The sequence below is a fragment of the Panulirus ornatus genome, chromosome 4, assembly GCF_036320965.1.
Source record: "Panulirus ornatus isolate Po-2019 chromosome 4, ASM3632096v1, whole genome shotgun sequence".
Classification (NCBI taxonomy): Eukaryota; Metazoa; Arthropoda; class Malacostraca; order Decapoda; family Palinuridae; genus Panulirus; species Panulirus ornatus.
Window position 1 is genome coordinate 8,502,729 of NC_092227.1, and position 20,103 is coordinate 8,522,831.

At 42.3% G+C, this 20,103-nt stretch overlaps 1 protein-coding gene across 1 annotated transcript in view; it reads right to left on the reverse strand.

The window, feature by feature from the left end:
- LOC139765615 (26S rRNA (cytosine-C(5))-methyltransferase nsun-1) overlaps positions 1 to 20,103 on the reverse strand; it is a 55,094-nt gene that overhangs the window by 24,576 nt on the left and 10,415 nt on the right. Inside the window, exons 3-5 of the mRNA XM_071693282.1 lie at positions 12,485 to 12,752; positions 6,442 to 6,597; positions 1,109 to 1,301 (exon numbers count right to left, since the gene is read on the reverse strand). Coding sequence (XP_071549383.1) covers positions 1,109 to 1,301; positions 6,442 to 6,597; positions 12,485 to 12,752 — 617 coding nt within the window. The remainder of the gene's footprint in view (positions 1 to 1,108; positions 1,302 to 6,441; positions 6,598 to 12,484; positions 12,753 to 20,103) is intronic.

Consider the following 20,103-nt stretch of genomic DNA (forward strand, 5'->3'; position numbering starts at 1 on the left):
TAGGGCAAGCATACAGTCTGTAGAGGATAAGAAGACCTGGGAAGTGAGTCAGTTGTAGTTTGCTAATGATACAGCACAGGTGGCAGATTCGAGTGAGAAACCAGAAGTTGGTGACTAAGTTTGGAAGTGTGTGTGAGAGGAGTAAGTTGAAATGAATGGGAATAAAAGCATAGTTAATAGGTTTAGTAAGGCTGAGGGAGGTCATGGTAGCAAATGGAACCTTGGAAGTGAAAGTTAGTCATGGAGTGGAGGAGGCGAAGGTTCTGGGAGGACTGATGAATGTATGGAAAGAGAAAATGTTATCTCAGAAGGCAAAAATGGGTATGTCTGAAGGAATCGTAGTCCCAAAAATATTGTATGGATGCATGGCATGGGCTCCAGATAAGGATGTCCATAGGGAGGGTGGATGTGCTGGAAATATGTTTAGGAAAATATGTGGTGCGATGTGGTTTGATTAAGTAAGTAATGATGGGGTAAGAGAGATGAGTGGAAGAAAACCTAGTGTGCTTGAGTAGAAGAGGGAGTGCTGGAATGGTATGGAAACATGGAGAGAGTAAGCAAGGTAAGGTTGACAAAGAGAAATATGCATCAGAATTGGAGGGAACAAGGAAAACAGGCAGACCAAACTGGAGATGGAAGGATGGAGTAAAAGGCATGCACGGGAGAGATTGAACTGAAACAAAGTGTTATACTGGGATTTACATGCTGTCATTGAACTGAACTAGGGCATATGAAGCGTCCAGGGTAAACTATGGACCTGGTGTGTGGGGTCTGGTTGTGGATAGGTGGTTTCTGGGCAATACACATGACAAATAGAGAATGGATGCAAACGTATGTGGACTTTCTTCATCATTTCCTGGCACTACCTTGCTAATGCGGGAAAAGGCAAACATGAAATTTTTTTTTTCAATCTTGAATGGATTTAAAGGAATTTCACTGCGTTAAAAAAAAATATACCTTTGATAATAAAGTTATATGTCAAATTAATAATTTCCTTCTCTGGCAGATAAGCAAGGCTTCTTAGCACAACCCCTTGAAAATTAAATATACAGCAAATGGGTTAACTGAAACACCAGGGAATATTTTGAAAATAACAAATAATACATACCTTAAGTGTGTTGGTGCGTATAGTAACAGGTCTAGGTAATTCACTAGCTTCTAGAAACTCAATCAGCTCTGCAGGGCCAAACATGTTCAAAAACTTCTCCATCAAGAAGGAATTATATGAATAGTATGTGGAGAGGTCTTTCAGGAAAATTGTCATGTACTCTGAGCGACTTCTTCCTTCTTCATGACGGTTCCTGTGCAAAGTATATAACACTTATATTTACAAACTGACTATAATAACAGTGGCATACAACTATTATACTTGTTTCTATATTCATATTCATTATACTTGATCGCTGTTTCCCATATCAGCGAGGTAACCTCAGGAAACAGATGAATAATGGCCCATCCACTCATATACAAATATAAAACACCCAAACAAGCACACATAACACACATATACATATATCAAAATATACATTCATACATATACACAGTATACCAATTATTCCCTCAACTGCCACATTACTCACCTTTGCATTCAAATCACCCATCACTATAACCCAGTCTCGTGCATCAAAACCACTAACACACTCATTCAGCTGCTCCCAAAACACTTGCCTCTCATGATCTTTCTTCTCAAAGAAGAAAGTTAAGAGTAAATGTGAATAAGAGCAAGGTTATTAGGTACAGTAGGGTTGGGTTGAGGGTCAAGTCAATTGGGAGGTGAGTTTGAATGGAGAAAAACTGGAGGAAGTAAAGTGTTTTAGATATCTGGGAGTGGATCTGGCAGCGGATGGAACCATGGAAGCGGAAGTGGATCATAGGGTGGGGGAGGGGGCGAAAATTCTGGGAGCCTTGAAGAATGTGTGGAAGTCGAGAACATTATCTCGGAAAGCAAAAATGGGTATGTTTGAAGGAATAGTGGTTCCAACAATGTTGTATGGTTGCGAGGCGTGGGCTATGGATACAGTGGTGCGCAGGAGGATGGATGTGCTGGAAATGAGATGTTTGAGGACAATGTGTGGTGTGAGGTGGTTTGATCGAGTAAGTAAGGTAAGGGTAAGAGAGATGTGTGGAAATAAAAAGAGCGTGGTTGAGAGAGCAGAAGAGGGTGTTTTGAAATGGTTTGGTCACATGGAGAGAATGAGTGAGGAAAGGTTGACCAAGAGGATATATGTGTCGGAGGTGGAGGGAACGAGGAGAAGAGGGAGACCAAATTGGAGGTGGAAAGATGGAGTGAAAAAGATTTTGTGTGATCGGGGCCTGAACATGCAGGAGGGTGAAAGGAGGGCAAGGAATAGAGTGAATTGGAGCGATGTGGTATACCGGGGTTGACGTGCTGTCAGTGGATTGAATCAGGGCATGTGAAGCGTCTGGGGTAAACCATGGAAAGCTGTGTAGGTATGTATATTTGCGTGTGTGGACGTATGTATACACATGTGTATGGGGGTGGGTTGGGCCATTTCTTTCGTCTGTTTCCTTGCGCTACCTCGCAAATGCGGGAGACAGCGACAAAGCAAAAAAAAAAAAAAAAAAAAAAATATACACAGACATATACATATACACACATGTACATATTCATACTTGTTTGCCTTCATCCATTCCTGGTAATACCCCACCCCACAGGAAATAGCATCACTATCCACTGCTTCAGCATAGCGAAAGGAAAACAGACAAAAAGGCCACATTCATTCACACTCAGTCTCTAGCTGTGTAATGCACCGAAACCATAGCTCCCTGTCCACATCCACGCCCCACAGACCTTTCCATGGTTTACCCAAGAAGTTTCACATGCACTGATTCAGTCCATTAACAGCACGTGGACCACGGTATGTAACACATCATTCCAATTCACTCTATCCCTGGCATGCCTCTCAATCTCCTGTATGTTCAGGCCCCGACCACTCAAAATCTTTTTCACTCCATCCTTCCACCTCCAATTTGGTCTCCCACTTCTCCTTGTTCCCTCCACCTCTGACACATATATTGTCTTTGTCAATCTTTTCTCACTCATTCTCTCTGTATGTCCAACTCATTTCAACACACCCTCCTCTGCTCTCTCTACCACACTCTTTTTATTTCCACACATCTCTCTTACCCTTTCATTACTTACTTGATCAAACCACCTCACACCACATATTGTCCTCAAACATTTCATTTCCAACACATCCACCTTCCTCCATACAAACCTATCTATAGCCCATGCCTCACAACAATATAATATTGCTGGAACCACTATTCCTTCAAACATATCATTTTTGCTCCCCGAGATAACATTCTCTCCTTCGGCACATTCTTCATCACTCCCAGAACCTTTGTCCCCTCCCTCATCCTGTGACACTTCTGTTTCATGGTTCCATTCGCTGCCAAGTCCACTCCCAGATTTCTAAAACATTTCACTTCCTCCAACCTTTCTCCACGCAAACTTATATCCTAATTCACTCGTCCCCCAACCCTACTGAACCTAATAACCTTGCTCTTATCCACATTTCCTCTCAACTTTCTCCTTTCACACACTTTTCTAAACTTAGTCACCAACCTCTGCAGTTTCTCACTCGAATCAGCAACCAGAGCTGTATCACAGATGAACAACAACCGACTCACTTCCCAGGCCCTTTCATCCCCAACGAACTGCACACTCGCCCCTCTCCAAAACTCTTGCATTTACCTCCCTAATCACCCATCCATAAACAAATCAAACAACCATGGGGACATCACACACACCTGCAACAAACTGATCTTCACTGGGAGCCAATCACTCTCCTCTCTTCCTAATCCAACACATGACTTACATCCTTGGTAAAAGCTTTTCACTGCTTCTAGCAGCTCACCTCCCACACCATATACTCTTAAAGCCTTCCACAAAGCATCTCCATCAACCCTATCATATGCCACCCCAACCAAAACACCCTACATCTGCCACTATCATCAAACACATTCAACAAACCTTCAAAATACTCACTCCATCTCCATCTTACTTCATCACTACCTGTTTTTACTTCCCCCTTTGCCCCCTTCACTGATGTTCCCACATGTTCTCAACTTAAGCACGTTATTTACCACCTTCCAAAACACCATTTGATTCTCCCTAAAGTTCAAGAATACTTGCTCACTCCACCTCTCATTTATGCTCTTTTTCAACCCTTGCACCTTCCTCTTGACCTCCTGCCACTTTCTTTTATACATATCCCAAACATCTGCATTCCTTCCTTGTACGTATTGTTCAAATGCTTCTCTCTTCTCTTTCACTAACAACTTTATCTTTTCATCCCATCACTCACTTAGTACCCTTTCTAATCTGCCCACCTCTCACCTTTCTCCTGCCACATGCATCTTTTGCACATGCCATCACTGCTTCCCTAAATATATCCCATTCCTCACCCACTCCCCTCACATCATTTGCTCTTACCTTTTGCCATTCTACACTCAATCTCTCCTGGTACTTCCTCACACAAGTATCCTTTCCAAGCTCACTTACTCTCACCACTCTCTTCTCCCTAACTTTCTCTCGTCTTTTTTGAAAACCTCTACAAATCGTCACCCTTGCCTCCACAAGACAATGATCAGACATCCCTCCAGCTGCCCCTCTGAGCACATTAACATCTGAAAGTCTCTCTTTTACAAGCCTATAAATTAACATGTAATCCAATAATGTCCTTGACCATCTCTCCTACTCACATACGTATACTTATGTATATCTCTTTTTAAACCAGGTATTCCCAATCACCAGTCTTTTTTCAGCACACAAACCCACATGCTCTTCACCATTTCCATTCACAACACTGAACACCCCATGTACACCAATTATACCCTAAACTGCCACATTACTCATCTCTGCATTTAAATCACCCATCATTATAACACTGTCTTGTGCATCAGAGCTGCTAATACACTCACTCACATATACATATACATACACATACATACATACATATTCACACTTGTTTGCCATCTTTTATTCCCAATACTACCCTGCCCCAGAGAAAACAGCAAAAACAGATGAAATAAAAGAAATAATAACATATACATCCTTCTCTTGCATCAGCAAGGCAGGGCCTGGAAACAGATGAAAAAAGTCTACATCCGCTAACATGCATATGTGAGTTGTCATATATATACACACACACTATATTTTTCTCTTTTATTATACTTGTCACTGTCCCCCGCATCAAGTGAGGTAGCGCAAAGAAACATACGAAAGAATGGCCCAACCCACCCACATACACATGCACATACATATATGCCCACACATGCACATATACATACCTATACATTTCAACGTATACATAAATATACATCTTTTTCTTTCATACTATCGCCATTTCCTGCATTAGCGAGGTAGCATCAAGAACAGAGGACTGGGCCTTTAAGGGACTATCCTCACCTGGCCCCCTTCTCTGTTCTTCCTTTTGGAGAAAAAAAAAAAAAAAAAAAACAGGGGAGGATTTCCAGGATATTCTTTCTCCCCATCCCCACACAAGTACAAATTCATACTTGTTTTCATCCATTCCCGTCACCAATCTGCCACACATGAAATGGCACCCCCTTCCCCCGCACACATGCAAGGTAGTGCTAGGAAAAGACAACAAAGGCCACATTCGTTCACACTCAGTCTCTAGCTGGCATGTGTAACGCACTGAAAAGACAGCTCCCTTTCCACATCTAGGCCCCACAAAACTTTCCATGGTTTAACCCAGACGCTTCACGAACCCATTTTCGCTCTTCGAGATAACGTTCTCTATTTCCACACATTTTCCAGAACCTTTGTGCCCTCCCCTACCCTATGACTCGCTTCCATTTCCATGGTTCCACTCGCTGGTATGTCCACTCCCAGATATCCAAACCACTCTACTTCCTCCAATTTTTCTTGATTCGAAATTTCATCCCAACTTACTTGTCCCTCAACCCTGCCGAACCTAATAACCTTGCTCTTATTCACATCTACTCTCAACCTTTTCCTTTCACACAACTTTCCAAACTCAGTCACTAACTTCTGCAGTTTCTGACTCGAGTCAGTCACCAGTGCTGCATCATTGGTGAATAACTACTGACTCACTTCCCAGGCCCTCCCATGCCCAACAGACTGCATACTCACCCCTCTCTCCAAAGCTCTTGCATTTACCTTCCTAACCATCACATCCATAAACAAATTAAACATACATGGGGACATCACACACCCCTGCCACAGACCGATCTTCACAGGGAACCAGTAATTCTCCTCTCTTCCTACTCATACAATTTCCCACATTAGCAAAGTGGTGCCAAGAACAGAGGAGTGAGCCTTAGAGGTAAAATCCTCACTTGGCCCCCTTCTATTAGAAAAGTAAATACTAGAGGGGAGGATATATATAAATAAAGACTTAGAAAAACAGTTTAGAAAAAAGATCATACTTAAAATCAGCAAGGACAAATGCTGTGTCCTTAATTCGACAGTTGATGCTAGCCAAATCTGGCGTTCCATCAAGTTCCTTCTCCACCTCCTCCAGGCTTGGAATCTGTATTCCAATATTTGCTGCTGTCTCCTCCAGATAAGCATCACCCGCAGCACTGTAAAAAACATTAGAAATTTTTTTCATCATATATGTCCAGTAGAAGATAATGCATCAAATTTCTGAACTTATCTTTATATAAAACAATAATAATACTATAACTATAACCATACAGTAAAAGCTATTACAGTTCTATGTCCTCTAGAAGAAAATAGGTAAAGGACAATGGCAAGACAAGGCCCCCCAACCTTGAGATAGGAAGGCCGAGCGAAGGAAGAAATGAAGCTGAGCACAGAAACAGAAGAGCAAATGAGAAATGAGGCTAAGGAGGAAAATAAACAAAATAAATGTATACAAGACCTGAAACTAGATGAAGAATATGAAGATCAAATGATACTATCAAAAGACGAAAAAGCTATTAAGTGTAGAATGAATAATATATTTCCCAGGTGGGATAATCTACCAGCATTAAAAAAAAAAAAGTATGGTGGGAGAGATCTTGGATTCTGGACAAGTAAAAAAAATTCAATTAAAAGAAAACAAAAGTCAGAAAAGTGAAGCAAAAACCACAGTCTACCCTAATTCATTAAAGCTATGACTCGTTATCAAAAACTTCAAAATATAATGCTATTCTACCTCATATACGAAAAACAGATATAGAAAATTTTAAAAGTAAATGTTACATGCAGTCAATGGAAAACAACTCTATCAAACACTCCCACAACTCCTGCTTCAGAAGTAGTGCTACTCCTTCCTTAGCTCTTGTCCTCTCACCAACCCCTGACTTTACTCCCAAGACTTTTCTAAACCATTCTTCTCCTTTACCCTTGAGTTCTGTTTCACTCAGAAACCAGTCATAAGGTTATTAGGTTCAGCAGGGTTGAGGGACAAGTTAACTGGGATGAAAATTTGAATGGAGAAAATTGAAGGATGTGAAGTGTTTTAGATATCTGGCATTGGATTTAGCAGCGAACAGAACTATGGAAGTGGAGGTGAGTCACAGGGTGGGAGAGGGGGTGAAGGTTCTGGGAGTGATAAAAAATGTGTGGAAAGATAGAATATTATCTTGGAGAGCAAAAATGGGTGTTTGAAGGAATAGTAGTTCCAACAACATAATATGGTTGTAAGGAGTGGGCCATAGATAGGACTGTGCAGAGGAGGGTGGATGTGTTGGAAAGGAAATGCTTAAGGACAATATTTGGTATGAGGTGGTTTGACTGAGGAGGTAATGAAAGGGTAAGGGAGATGTGTGGAAATAAAGTGTGGCTGAGAGAGCAGAAGAGGGTGTGGTGAAATGGTCTGGACATTAGGAGAGAATGAGAGAGGAAATGTGAGAAAAGGTAGACAAAATGGATATATGGGATATATGTGTCAGAGGTGGAGGGAACAAGAAGTGGGAGATCAAACGAGAAGGGGAAGGATGGAGTGGAAAAATTCTTAGCGATCAGGGCCTGAACATACAGGAGGGTGAGAGGCATGCAAGGCATCTCGGGTAAACCATGGAAAGGTATGTGGGGCCTGGATGTGGATAGGTAGCTGTGGTTTCATTATTTACTCAATCAAACCACCTCACACCAAATATTGTCCTCAAACATTTCTCACTTCCAACACACACCCTCCTCCATACAACCACATCTATAGCCAATGCCTCACAATCATATAATATTGTTGGAACCACTATTCCTTCAAACATGCCCATTTTTGCTCTCTGAGATAACTTTCTCTCCTTCCACACATTCTTCATTGCTACCACAACCTTCGCCCATTCCCTACCCCGTGACTCACTTCTGCTTCCATGGTTCCATTCGCTGCAAAGTCCACTCCGTCCCAGATATCTAAAACACTTCACTTCCTCCAGTTTTTCTCCAATGAAACTTACATCCCAACTAAATTGTTCCTTAACCCTGATGAACCTAATAACCTTGTTCTTATTCATATTAACTCTCAAACTTCTCCTTTCACACACTTTTCCAAACTCAGTCACCAACTTCGGCAGTTTCTCACACGAATCCACTACCAATGCCATATTATCAGCAAACAACAAGTGACTCTCTTTCCGGGCTCTCTCATTCCAAACAGATTGCATACTTGCCCTTCTCTCCAAAGTTCTTGCATTTACCTCCCTAACTACCTCATCCATAAACAAATCTAACAAACATCGGGACATCACACACCCCTGCCACAGACCAACCTTCACTGGGAACGAATCACTCTCCTCTCTTCCTCCTCATACACGTCTTCATCCTTGATAAAATCTTTTCACTGCTTCAAGCAGCTTACCCCCCACACCATATATTCCTAAGACCTTCCATAATGCATCTCTATCAATCCTATCATATGCTTTCTCCTGATCCATTAATGCTAAATACGACTCCACTGTCTTTCTAAGTATTTCTCACACATTCTTCAAAGCAAACACCTGATCCACACATCCTCTATCACTTCTGAAACCACATTGCTCCTCCCCAGTCTGATGCTCTGTACATGCCTTCACCCTCACAATCAGTAAGTATCCTTCCATACAATTTTCCAGCAATACTCAACAAACTTATGCCTCCGTAGTTTGAACACTTCCCCTTATCCCCTTTGCCCTTGTACAATGGCACTATACACGCATTCCACCAATCCTCAGGCACTTCACCATGATCCATACATACACTGAATATACTTAACAACTAATCAATAACACATGCATATACTTAACAACCAATCAATAACACAGTCACCCACTTTCTTAATAAATTCTACTGCAATACCATCAAGGCCCACCACCTTGCCGGATTTCATCTTCTGCAAGGCTTTCACCACCTCTTCTCTCTTAACCAAACAATCCTCCTTGACCCTCTTGCTTTGCACACCACCCTGACAAACACCCTACATCTGCCACTCTATCATCAAAGAGATGGCCTTAATTAGGATATTCAACTATTTTTTTTCTTTTATTTGCTTTGTCGCTGTCTCCCACATTAGTGAGGTAGCGCAAGGAAACAGACGAAAGAATGGCCCAACCCACCCACCATACACATGTATATACATACACGTCCACACACGCAAATATGCATACCTATACATCTTAACATATACATATATATACACACACAGACATATACATATATATACACACACAGACATATACACATATACACACGTAAATAATTCATACTGTCCGCCCTTATTCATTCCCATCGCCACCCCGCCACACATGAAATAACAACCCCCTCCCCCCCCTCATGTGTGCGAGGTAGCACTAGGAAAGGGCAACAAAGGCCACATTCGTTCACATTCAGTCTCTAGCTGTCATGTAATAATGCACCAAAACCACAGGTCCCCCTCCACATCCAGGCCCTACAGAACTTTCCATGGTTTACCCCCGACGCTTCACATGCCCTGGTTCAATCCATTGACAGCATGTCGACCACGGTATACCAAATCGTTCCAATTCACTCTATTCCTTGCATGCCTTTCACCCTCCTGCATGTGCAGGCCCTGATCACTCAAAATCTTTTTCACTCTATATTTCCACCTCCAGCTTTATCCCTGGGGATAGGGGAGAAAGAATACTTCCCACGTATTCCCTGCATGTCGTAGAAGGCAACTAAAAGGGGAGGGAGCGGGTGGCTGGAAATCCTCCCCTCTTGCTTTTTTTTTTTTTTTAATTTTCCAAAAGAGGGAATGGAGAAGGGGGCCAGGTGAGGATATTCCCTCAAAGGCCCAGTCCTCTGTTCTCAACGCTACCTAGCTAATGCGGGAAATGGCGAATAGTATGAAAAAAAAAGAAAAAAAAAAAAAATTTCCACCTCCAATTTGGTCTCTCACTTCTCCTCGTTCCCTCCACCTCCGACACATATATCCTCTTGGTCAATCTTTCCTCACTCACTCTCTCCATGTGACCAAACCATTTCAAAACACCCTCCTCTGCTCTCTCAACCACACTCTTTTTATTACCACACATCTCTCTTACCCTATCATTACTTACTCGATCAAACTACCTCACACAACATATTGTCCTCAAACATCTCATTTCCAGCACATCCACCCTCCTGCGCACAACTCTATCCATAGACTACGCCTCGCCACCATATAACATTGTTGGAACCACTATTCCTTCAAACATACCCATTTCTGCTTTCGGAGATAATGTTCTTGACTTTCACACATTCTTCAAGGCTCCCAGAACTTTCGCCACCTCCCCCACCCTATGATTCACTTCCGCTTCCATGGTTCCATCCGCTGCCAGATCCACTCCCAGATATCCGAAACACTTTACTTCCTCCAGTTTTTCTCCATTTGAACTTACCTCCCAATTAACTTGACCCTCAACCCTACTGTACCTAATAACCTTCCTCTTATTCACATTTACTCTCAGCTTTCTTCTTTCACACACTTTACCAAACTCAGTCACCAGCTTCTGCAGTTTCTCACATGAATCAGCCACCAGCGCTGTATCATCAGCGAACAACAACTGACTCACTTCCCAAGCTCTCTCATCCACAACAGACTTCATAATTGCCCCTCTTTCCAAAACTCTTGCATTCACCTCCCTAACAATCCCATCCATAAACAAATTAAACAACCATGGAGACATCACACACCCCTGTCACAAACCTACATTCACTGAGAACCAATCACTTTCCTCTCTTCCTACACATACACATGCCTTACATCCTCGATAAAAACTTTTCACTGCTTCTAACAACTTGCCTCCCACACCATATATTCTTAATACCTTCCACAGAGCATCTCTATCAACTCTATCATATGCCTCCTCCAGATCCATAAATGCTACATACAAATCCATTTGCTTTTCTAAGTATTTCTCACATACATTCTTCAAAGCAAACACCTGATCCACACATCCTCCACCACTTCTGAAACCACACTGCTCTTCCCCTATCTGATGCTCTGTACATGCCTTCACCCTCTCAATCAATACCCTCGCATATAATTTACCAGGAATACTCAACAAACTTATACCTCTGTAATTTGAGCACTCACTTTTATCCCCTTTGCCTTTGTACAATGGCACTATGCAAGCATTCTGCCAATCCTCAGGCACCTCACAATGAGTCATACATACATTAAATAACCTTACCAACCAGTCAACAATACAGCCACCCCCTTTTTTAATAAATTCCACTGCAATACCATCCAAACCCACTGCCTTGCCAGCTTTCATCTTCTGCAAAGCTTTTACTACCTCTTTTCTGTTTACCAAATCATTTTCCCTAACCCTCTCACTTTGCACACCACCTCGACCAAAACACCCTATATCTGCCACTCTATCATCAAACACATTCAACAAACCTTCAAAATACTCACTCCATCTCCTTCTCACATCACCACTACTTGTTATCACCTCCCCATTAGCCTCCTTCACTGAAGTTCCCATTTGTTCCCTTGTCAACTGCCAGTGCCATTTCAGCAAGTGAAAAAAAAGTACATATAGGATGTATCATGCCTTGTAAAAATCCATAATGTGATGTGTTTATGGTTATGCACAATGAAGTCACACTCAGAAAAACTTATCATCATAAACCTTTAGAAATGAGAGCTATGCCACCTGGTTCAGCCTGTTCCAGTCAGTTCAACACACTCACCCACTGATGTAAAGTATACTACTTTTTTGATACTTCATTCAATAATAATGTATAAGATATTGAGGTATTCAAGAAAAATATGTATGATTTTTGTTTTCACATGCTATGGAATACACTGCAGAAACACTAAACAATATGAGGGTTCACCGACTCATAAAGAGCTGGACTGGTTCAGCGTAACCTATAACAATCGAGTACCAACATATCAATCAATCTACTATATTAGTAACTGCCTCTCCCTCCTTACCACAATGGCATCAGAAATGAGCAAACAATAGTCTAATCTGCTCACATCCAATCCCTAGTGGTAAAATACAATGTACCAAAATAAACTTCGTGTAAACTTACATTTTTGCTTTCTCCTTCTTTTCCAACTTCTTTGATGCTTTTTCTATGTCACCATCACTATCATCATCATCATCTTCACTCTCATTCTCATCTGCACTATCTCCACTGTTCTCTTCCTCACGATCACTGTCATCATCGTTTTCAAATAAGGCAAATTTTGTCTTGGTCTGGGGCTGCTGAAGAAATAACTCCTTAGTCTTCAATTCTTTTGCCTCTGGCATCTTTTCAGAACTGTCTTGGTATTCACCTTCACTATTCAACTCATCTTCTAGAAGAAGAGATAATGCTAAATCAAAAAGTCAGCTCTAATCTATAACAAAACATTTTCTGGCAGGATCAGTTCAAAGCATAATCCTTTGTGAAATCACACACTAGTCAGGAACTTTCCAAGAGTCTAGTAATCTGAGGTCCCTGCATGACAATTCCAAAAAGTATTCATTACATATGCCAGAGGAATACAGTATCCGTTATATAAAATTTTTTCATCTTTCATACATGTATGCTACTTCCTGCAAAAGTGAAGCATCATCAAGACCAATGACTGATCCTTAAAGAAACATCCTTCACTGACTCCTTCCTCTGTATATATATGTATTTCTTTTTTTTTTTTTTTTTTGCTTTGTCGCTGTCTCCCACGTTTGCGAGGTAGCGCAAGGAAACAGACGAAAGAAATGGCCCAACCCACCCCCATACACATGTATATACATACATCCACACACGCAAATATACATACCTACACAGCTTTCCATGGTTTACCCCAGATGCTTCACATGCCTTGATTCAATCCACTGACAGCACATCAACCCCGGTATACCACATCGCTCCAATTCACTCTATTCCTTGCCCTCCTTTCACCCTCCTGCATGTTCAGGCCCCGATCACACAAAATCTTTTTCACTCCATCTTTCCACCTCCAATTTGGTCTCCCTCTTCTCCTCGTTCCCTCCACCTCCGACACATATATCCTCTTGGTCAATCTTTCCTCACTCATTCTCTCCATGTGCCCAAACCATTTCAAAACACCCTCTTCTGCTCTCTCAACCACGCTCTTTTTATTTCCACACATCTCTCTCACCCTTACGTTACTTACTCGATCAAACCACCTCACACCACACATTGTCCTCAAACATCTCATTTCCAGCACATCCACCCTCCTGCGCACAACTCGATCCATAGCCCACGCCTCGCAACCATACAACATTGTTGGAACCACTATTCCTTCAAACATACCCATTTTTGCTTTACGAGATAATGTTCTCGACTTCCACACATTCTTCAAGGCCCCCAGAATTTTCGCCCCCTCCCCCACCCTATGATCCACTTCCGCTTCCATGGTTCCATCCGCTGCCAGATCCACTCCCAGATATCTAAAACACTTCACTTCCTCCAGTTTTTCTCCATTCAAACTCACCTCCCAATTGACTTGACCCTCAACCCTACTGTACCTAATAACCTTGCTCTTATTCACATTTACTCTTAACTTTCTTCTTTCACACACTTTACCAAACTCAGTCACCAGCTTCTGCAGTTTCTCACATGAATCAGCCACCAGCGCTGTATCATCAGCGAACAACAACTGACTCACTTCCCAAGCTCTCTCATCCCCAACAGACTTCATACTTGCCCCTCTTTCCAAAACTCTTGCATTCACCTCCCTAACAACCCCATCCATAAACAAATTAAACAACCATGGAGACATCACACACCCCTGCCGCAAACCTACATTCACTGAGAACCAATCACTTTCCTCTCTTCCTACACGTACACATGCCTTACATCCTCGATAAAAACTTTTCATAATTTTTTTTTTTTTTTTTTTTTATACTTTGTCGCTGTCTCCCGCGTTTGCGAGGTAGCGCAAGGAAACAGATGAAAGAAATGGCCCAACCCCCCCCCATACACATGTACATACACACGTCCACACACGCAAATATACATACCTACACAGCTTTCCATGGTTTACCCCAGACGCTTCACATGCCTTGATTCACTCCACTGACAGCACGTCAACCCCTGTATACCACATCGCTCCAATATATATATATATATATATATATATATATATATATATATATATATATATATATATATATATATATATATATTTATTTTTGCTTTGTCGCTGTCTCCCGCGTTTGCGAGGTAGCGCAAGGAAACAGACGAAAGAAAATGGCCCAACCCACCCCCATACACATGTATAGACCTACGTCCATACACGCAAATATACATACCTACACAGCTTTCTCTGGTTCACCCCAGACGCTTCACATGCCCTGATTCAATCCACTGACAGCACGTCAACCCCGGTATACCACATCTCTCCAACTCACTCTATTCCTTGCCCTCCTTTCACCCTCCTGCATGTTCAGGCCCCGATCACACAAAATCTTTTTCACTCCATCTTTCCACCTCCAATTTGGTCTCCCACTTCTCCTCGTTCCCTCCACCTCCGACATATATATCCTCTTGGTCAATCTTTCCTCACTCATTCTCTCCATGTGCCCAAACCATTTCAAAACACCCTCTTCTGCTCTCTTAACCACGCTCTTTTCATTTCCACACATCTCTCTTACCCTTACGTTACTTACTCGATCAAACCATCTCACACCACACATTGTCCTCAAACATCTCACTTCCAGCACAGCCACCCTCCTGCACACAACTCTATCCATAGCCCACGCCTCGCAACCATACAACATTGTTGGAACCACTATTCCTTCAAACATACCCAATTTTGCTTTCAGAGATAATGTTCTCGACTTCCACACATTCTTCAAGGCTCCCAGGATTTTCGCCCCCTCCCCACCCTATGATCCACTTCCGCTTCCATGGTTCCATCTGCTGCCAGATCCACTCCCAGATATCTAAAACACTTTACTTCCTCCAGTTTTTCTCCATTCAAACTTACCTCCCAATTGACTTGACCCTCAACCCTACAGTATCTAATAATTAACCTTGCTCTTATTCACATTTACTCTTAACTTTCTTCTTTCACACACTTTACCAAACTCAGTCACCAGCTTCTGCAGTTTCTCACATGAATCAGCCACCAGCGCTGTATCATCAGCGAACAACAACTGACTCACTTCCCAAGCTCTCTCATCCACAACAGACTTCATACTTGCCCCTCTTTCCAAAACTCTTGCATTCACCTCCCTAACAACCCCATCCATAAACAACTTAAACAACCATGGAGACATCACACACCCCTGCTGCAAACCTACATTCACTGAGAACCAATCACTTTCCTCTCTTCCTACACGTACACATGCCTTACATCCTCGATAAAAACTTTTCACTGCTTCTAACAACTTGCCTCCCACACCATATATTCTTAATACCTTCCATATATATATATATATATATATATATATATATATTTTTTTTTTTCATACTATTTGCCATTTCCCGCGTTAGCGAGGTAGCGTTAAGAACAGAGAACTGGGCCTTAGAGGGAATATCCTCACCTGACCTCCTTCTCTGTTCCTTCTTTTGGAAAATTAAAAAAAAAAAAAACAAGAAAGGGGAGGATTTCCAGCCACCCGCTCCCTCCCCTTTTAGTCGCCTTCTACGACACGCAGGGAATACGTGGGAAGTATTCTTTCTCCCCTATCCCCAGGGATAATATATATATATATATATATATGTGCAAAGTGAGAGGGTTAGGGAAAATGATTTGGTAAACAGAGAAGAGGTAGTGAAGGCTTTGCGGAAGATGAAAGCCAGCAAGGCAGCAGGTTTGGATGGTATTGCAGTGGAATTTATTAAAAAAGGGGGTGACTGTATTATTGACTGGTTGGTAAGGTTATTAAATGTATGTATGACTCATGGTGAGGTGCCTGAGGATTGGCGGAATGCGTGCATAGTGCCATTGTACAAAGGCAAAGGGGATAAGAGTGAGTGCTCAAATTACAGAGGTATAAGTTTGTTGAGTATTCCTGGTAAATTATATGGGAGGGTATTGATTGAGAGGGTGAAGGCATGTACAGAGCATCAGATTGGGGAAGAGCAGTGTGGTTTCAGAAGTGGTAGAGGATGTGTGGATCAGGTGTTTGCTTTGAAGAATGTATGTGAGAAATACTTAGAAAAGCAAATGGATTTGTATGTAGCATTTATGGATCTGGAGAAGGCATATGATAGAGTTGATAGAGATGCTCTGTGGAAGGTATTAAGAATATATGGTGTGGGAGGAAAGTTGTTAGAAGCAGTGAAAAGTTTTTATCGAGGATGTAAGGCATGTGTACGTGTAGGAAGAGAGGAAAGTGATTGGTTCTCAGTGAATGTAGGTTTGCGGCAGGGGTGTGTGATGTCTCCATGGTTGTTTAATTTGTTTATGGATGGGGTTGTTAGGGAGGTAAATGCAAGAGTTTTGGAAAGAGGGGCAAGTATGAAGTCTGTTGGGGATGAGAGAGCTTGGGAAGTGAGTCAGTTGTTGTTCGCTGATGATACAGCGCTGGTGGCTGATTCATGTGAGAAACTGCAGAAGCTGGTGACTGAGTTTGGTAAAGTGTGTGGAAGAAGAAAGTTAAGAGTAAATGTGAAAAAGAGCAAGGTTATTAGGTACAGTAGGGTTGAGGGTCAAGTCAATTGGGAGGTGAGTTTGAATGGAGAAAAACTGGAGGAAGTGAAGTGTTTTAGATATCTGGGAGTGGATCTGGCAGCGGATGGAACCATGGAAGCGGAAGTGGATCATAGGGTGGGGGAGGGGGCGAAAATTCAGGGGGCCTTGAAGAATGTGTGGAAGTCGAGAACATTATCTCGGAAAGCAAAAATGGGTATGTTTGAAGGAATAGTGGTTCCAACAATGTTGTATGGTTGCGAGGCGTGGGCTATGGATAGAGTTGTGCGCAGGAGGATGGATGTGCTGGAAATGAGATGTTTGAGGACAATGTGTGGTGTGAGGTGGTTTGATCGAGTGAGTAACGTAAGGGTAAGAGATGTGTGGAAATAAAAAGAGCGTGGTTGAGAGAGCAGAAGAGGGTGTTTTGAAGTGGTTTGGGCACATGGAGAGAATGAGTGAGGAAAGATTGACCAAGAGGATATATGTGTCGGAGGTGGAGGGAACGAGGAGAAGAGGGAGACCAACTTGGAGGTGGAAAGATGGAGTGAAAAAGATTTTGTGTGATCGGGGCCTGAACATGCAGGAGGGTGAAAGGAGGGCAAGGAATAGAGTGAGTTGGAGCGATGTGGTATACCGGGGTTGACGTGCTGTCAGTGGATTGAATCAAGGCATGTGAAGCGTCTGGGGTAAACCATGGAACGCTGTGTAGGTATGTATATTTGCGTGTGTGGACGTATGTATATACATGTGTATGGGGGGGGGGGGGCCATTTCTTTCGTCTGTTTCCTTGCACTACCTCGCAAACGCGGGAGACAGCGACAAAGTATAAAAAAAATATATATATATATATATATATATATATATATATTCTTTTTTTTTTTTGCTTTGTCGCTGTCTCCCACGTTTGCGAGGTAGCGCAAGGAAACAGACGAAAGAAATGGCCCAACCCACGCCCATACACATGTATATACATACATCCACACACGCAAATATACATACCTACACAGCTTTCCATGGTTTACCCAGATGCTTCACATGCTTGATTCAATCCACTGACAGCACATCAACCCCGGTATACCACATCGCTCCAATTCACTCTATTCCTTGCCCTCCTTTCACCTCCTGCATGTTCAGGCCCCGATCACACAAAAATCTTTTTCACTCCATCTTTCCACCTCCAATTTGGTCTCCCTCTTCTCCTCGTTCCCTCCACCTCCGACACATATATCCTCTTGGTCAATTTTTCCTCACTCATTCTCTCCATGTGACCAAACCATTTCAAAACACCCTCTTCTGCTCTCTCAACCTTATAACCTTATAACCTTACCAACCAGTCAATAATACAGTCACCCCCTTTTTTAATAAATTCCACTGCAATACCACTGCGACAAAGCAAAAAAAAAATATATATATATATATATATATATATATATATATATATATATATATATATATATATATATATATATATATATATATATTTTTTTTTTTTTTTTTGCCGCTGTCTCCCGCGTTTACGAGGTAGCGCAAGGAAACAGACGAAAGAAATGGCCCAACCCACCCCCATACACATGTATATACATACGTCGACACACGCAAATATACATACCTACACAGCTTTCCATGGTTTACCCCAGACGCTTCACATGCCCTGATTCAATCCACTGACAGCACGTCACCCCCGGTATACCACATCGCTCCAATTCACTCTATTCCTTGCCCTCCTTTCACCCTCCTGCATGTTCAGGCCCCGATCACACAAAATCTTTTTCACTCCATCTTTCCACCTCCAATTTGGTCTCCCTCTTCTCCTCGTTCCCTCCACCTCCGACACATATATCCTCTTGGTCAATCTTTCCTCACTCATTCTCTCCATGTGCCCAAACCATTTCAAAACACCCTCTTCTGCTCTCTCAACCACGCTCTTTTTATTTCCACACATCTCTCTCACCCTTACGTTACTTACTCGATCAAACCACCTCACACCACACATTGTCCTCAAACATCTCATTTCCAGCACATCCACCCTCCTGCGCACAACTCGATACATAGCCCACGCCTCGCAACCATACAACATTGTTGGAACCACTATTCCTTCAAACATACCCATTTTTGCTTTCCGAGATAATGTTCTCGACTTCCACACATTCTTCAAGGCCCCCAGAATTTTCGCCCCCTCCCCCACCCTATGATCCACTTCCGCTTCCATGGTTCCATCCGCTGCCAGATCCACTCCCAGATATCTAAAACACTTCACTTCCTCCAGTTTTTCTCCATTCAAACTCACCTCCCAATTGACTTGACCCTCAACCCTACTGTACCTAATAACCTTGCTCTTATTCACATTTACTCTTAACTTTCTTCTTTCACACACTTTACCAAACTCAGTCACCAGCTTCTGCAGTTTCTCACATGAATCAGCCACCAGCGCTGTATCATCAGCGAACAACAACTGACTCACTTCCCAAGCTCTCTCATCCCCAACAGACTTCATACTTGCCCCTCTTTCCAAAACTCTTGCATTCACCTCCCTAACAACCCCATCCATAAACAAATTAAACAACCATGGAGACATCACACACCCCTGCCGCAAACCTACATTCACTGAGAACCAATCACTTTCCTCTCTTCCTACACGTACACATGCCTTACATCCTTGATAAAAACTTTTCATCTTTTTTTTTTTTTTTTTTATACTTTGTCGCTGTCTCCCGCGTTTGCGAGGTAGCGCAAGGAAACAGACGAAAGAAATGGCCCAACCCCCCCCCATACACATGTACATACACACGTCCACACACGCAAATATACATACCTACACAGCTTTCCATGGTTTACCCCAGACGCTTCACATGCCTTGATTCACTCCACTGACAGCACGTCAACCCCTGTATACCACATCGCTCCAATATATATATATATATATATATATATATATATATATATATATATATATATATATATATATATTTTTGCTTTGTCGCTGTCTCCCGTGTTTGCGAGGTAGCGCAAGGAAACAGACGAAAGAAAATGGCCCAACCCACCCCCATACACATGTATA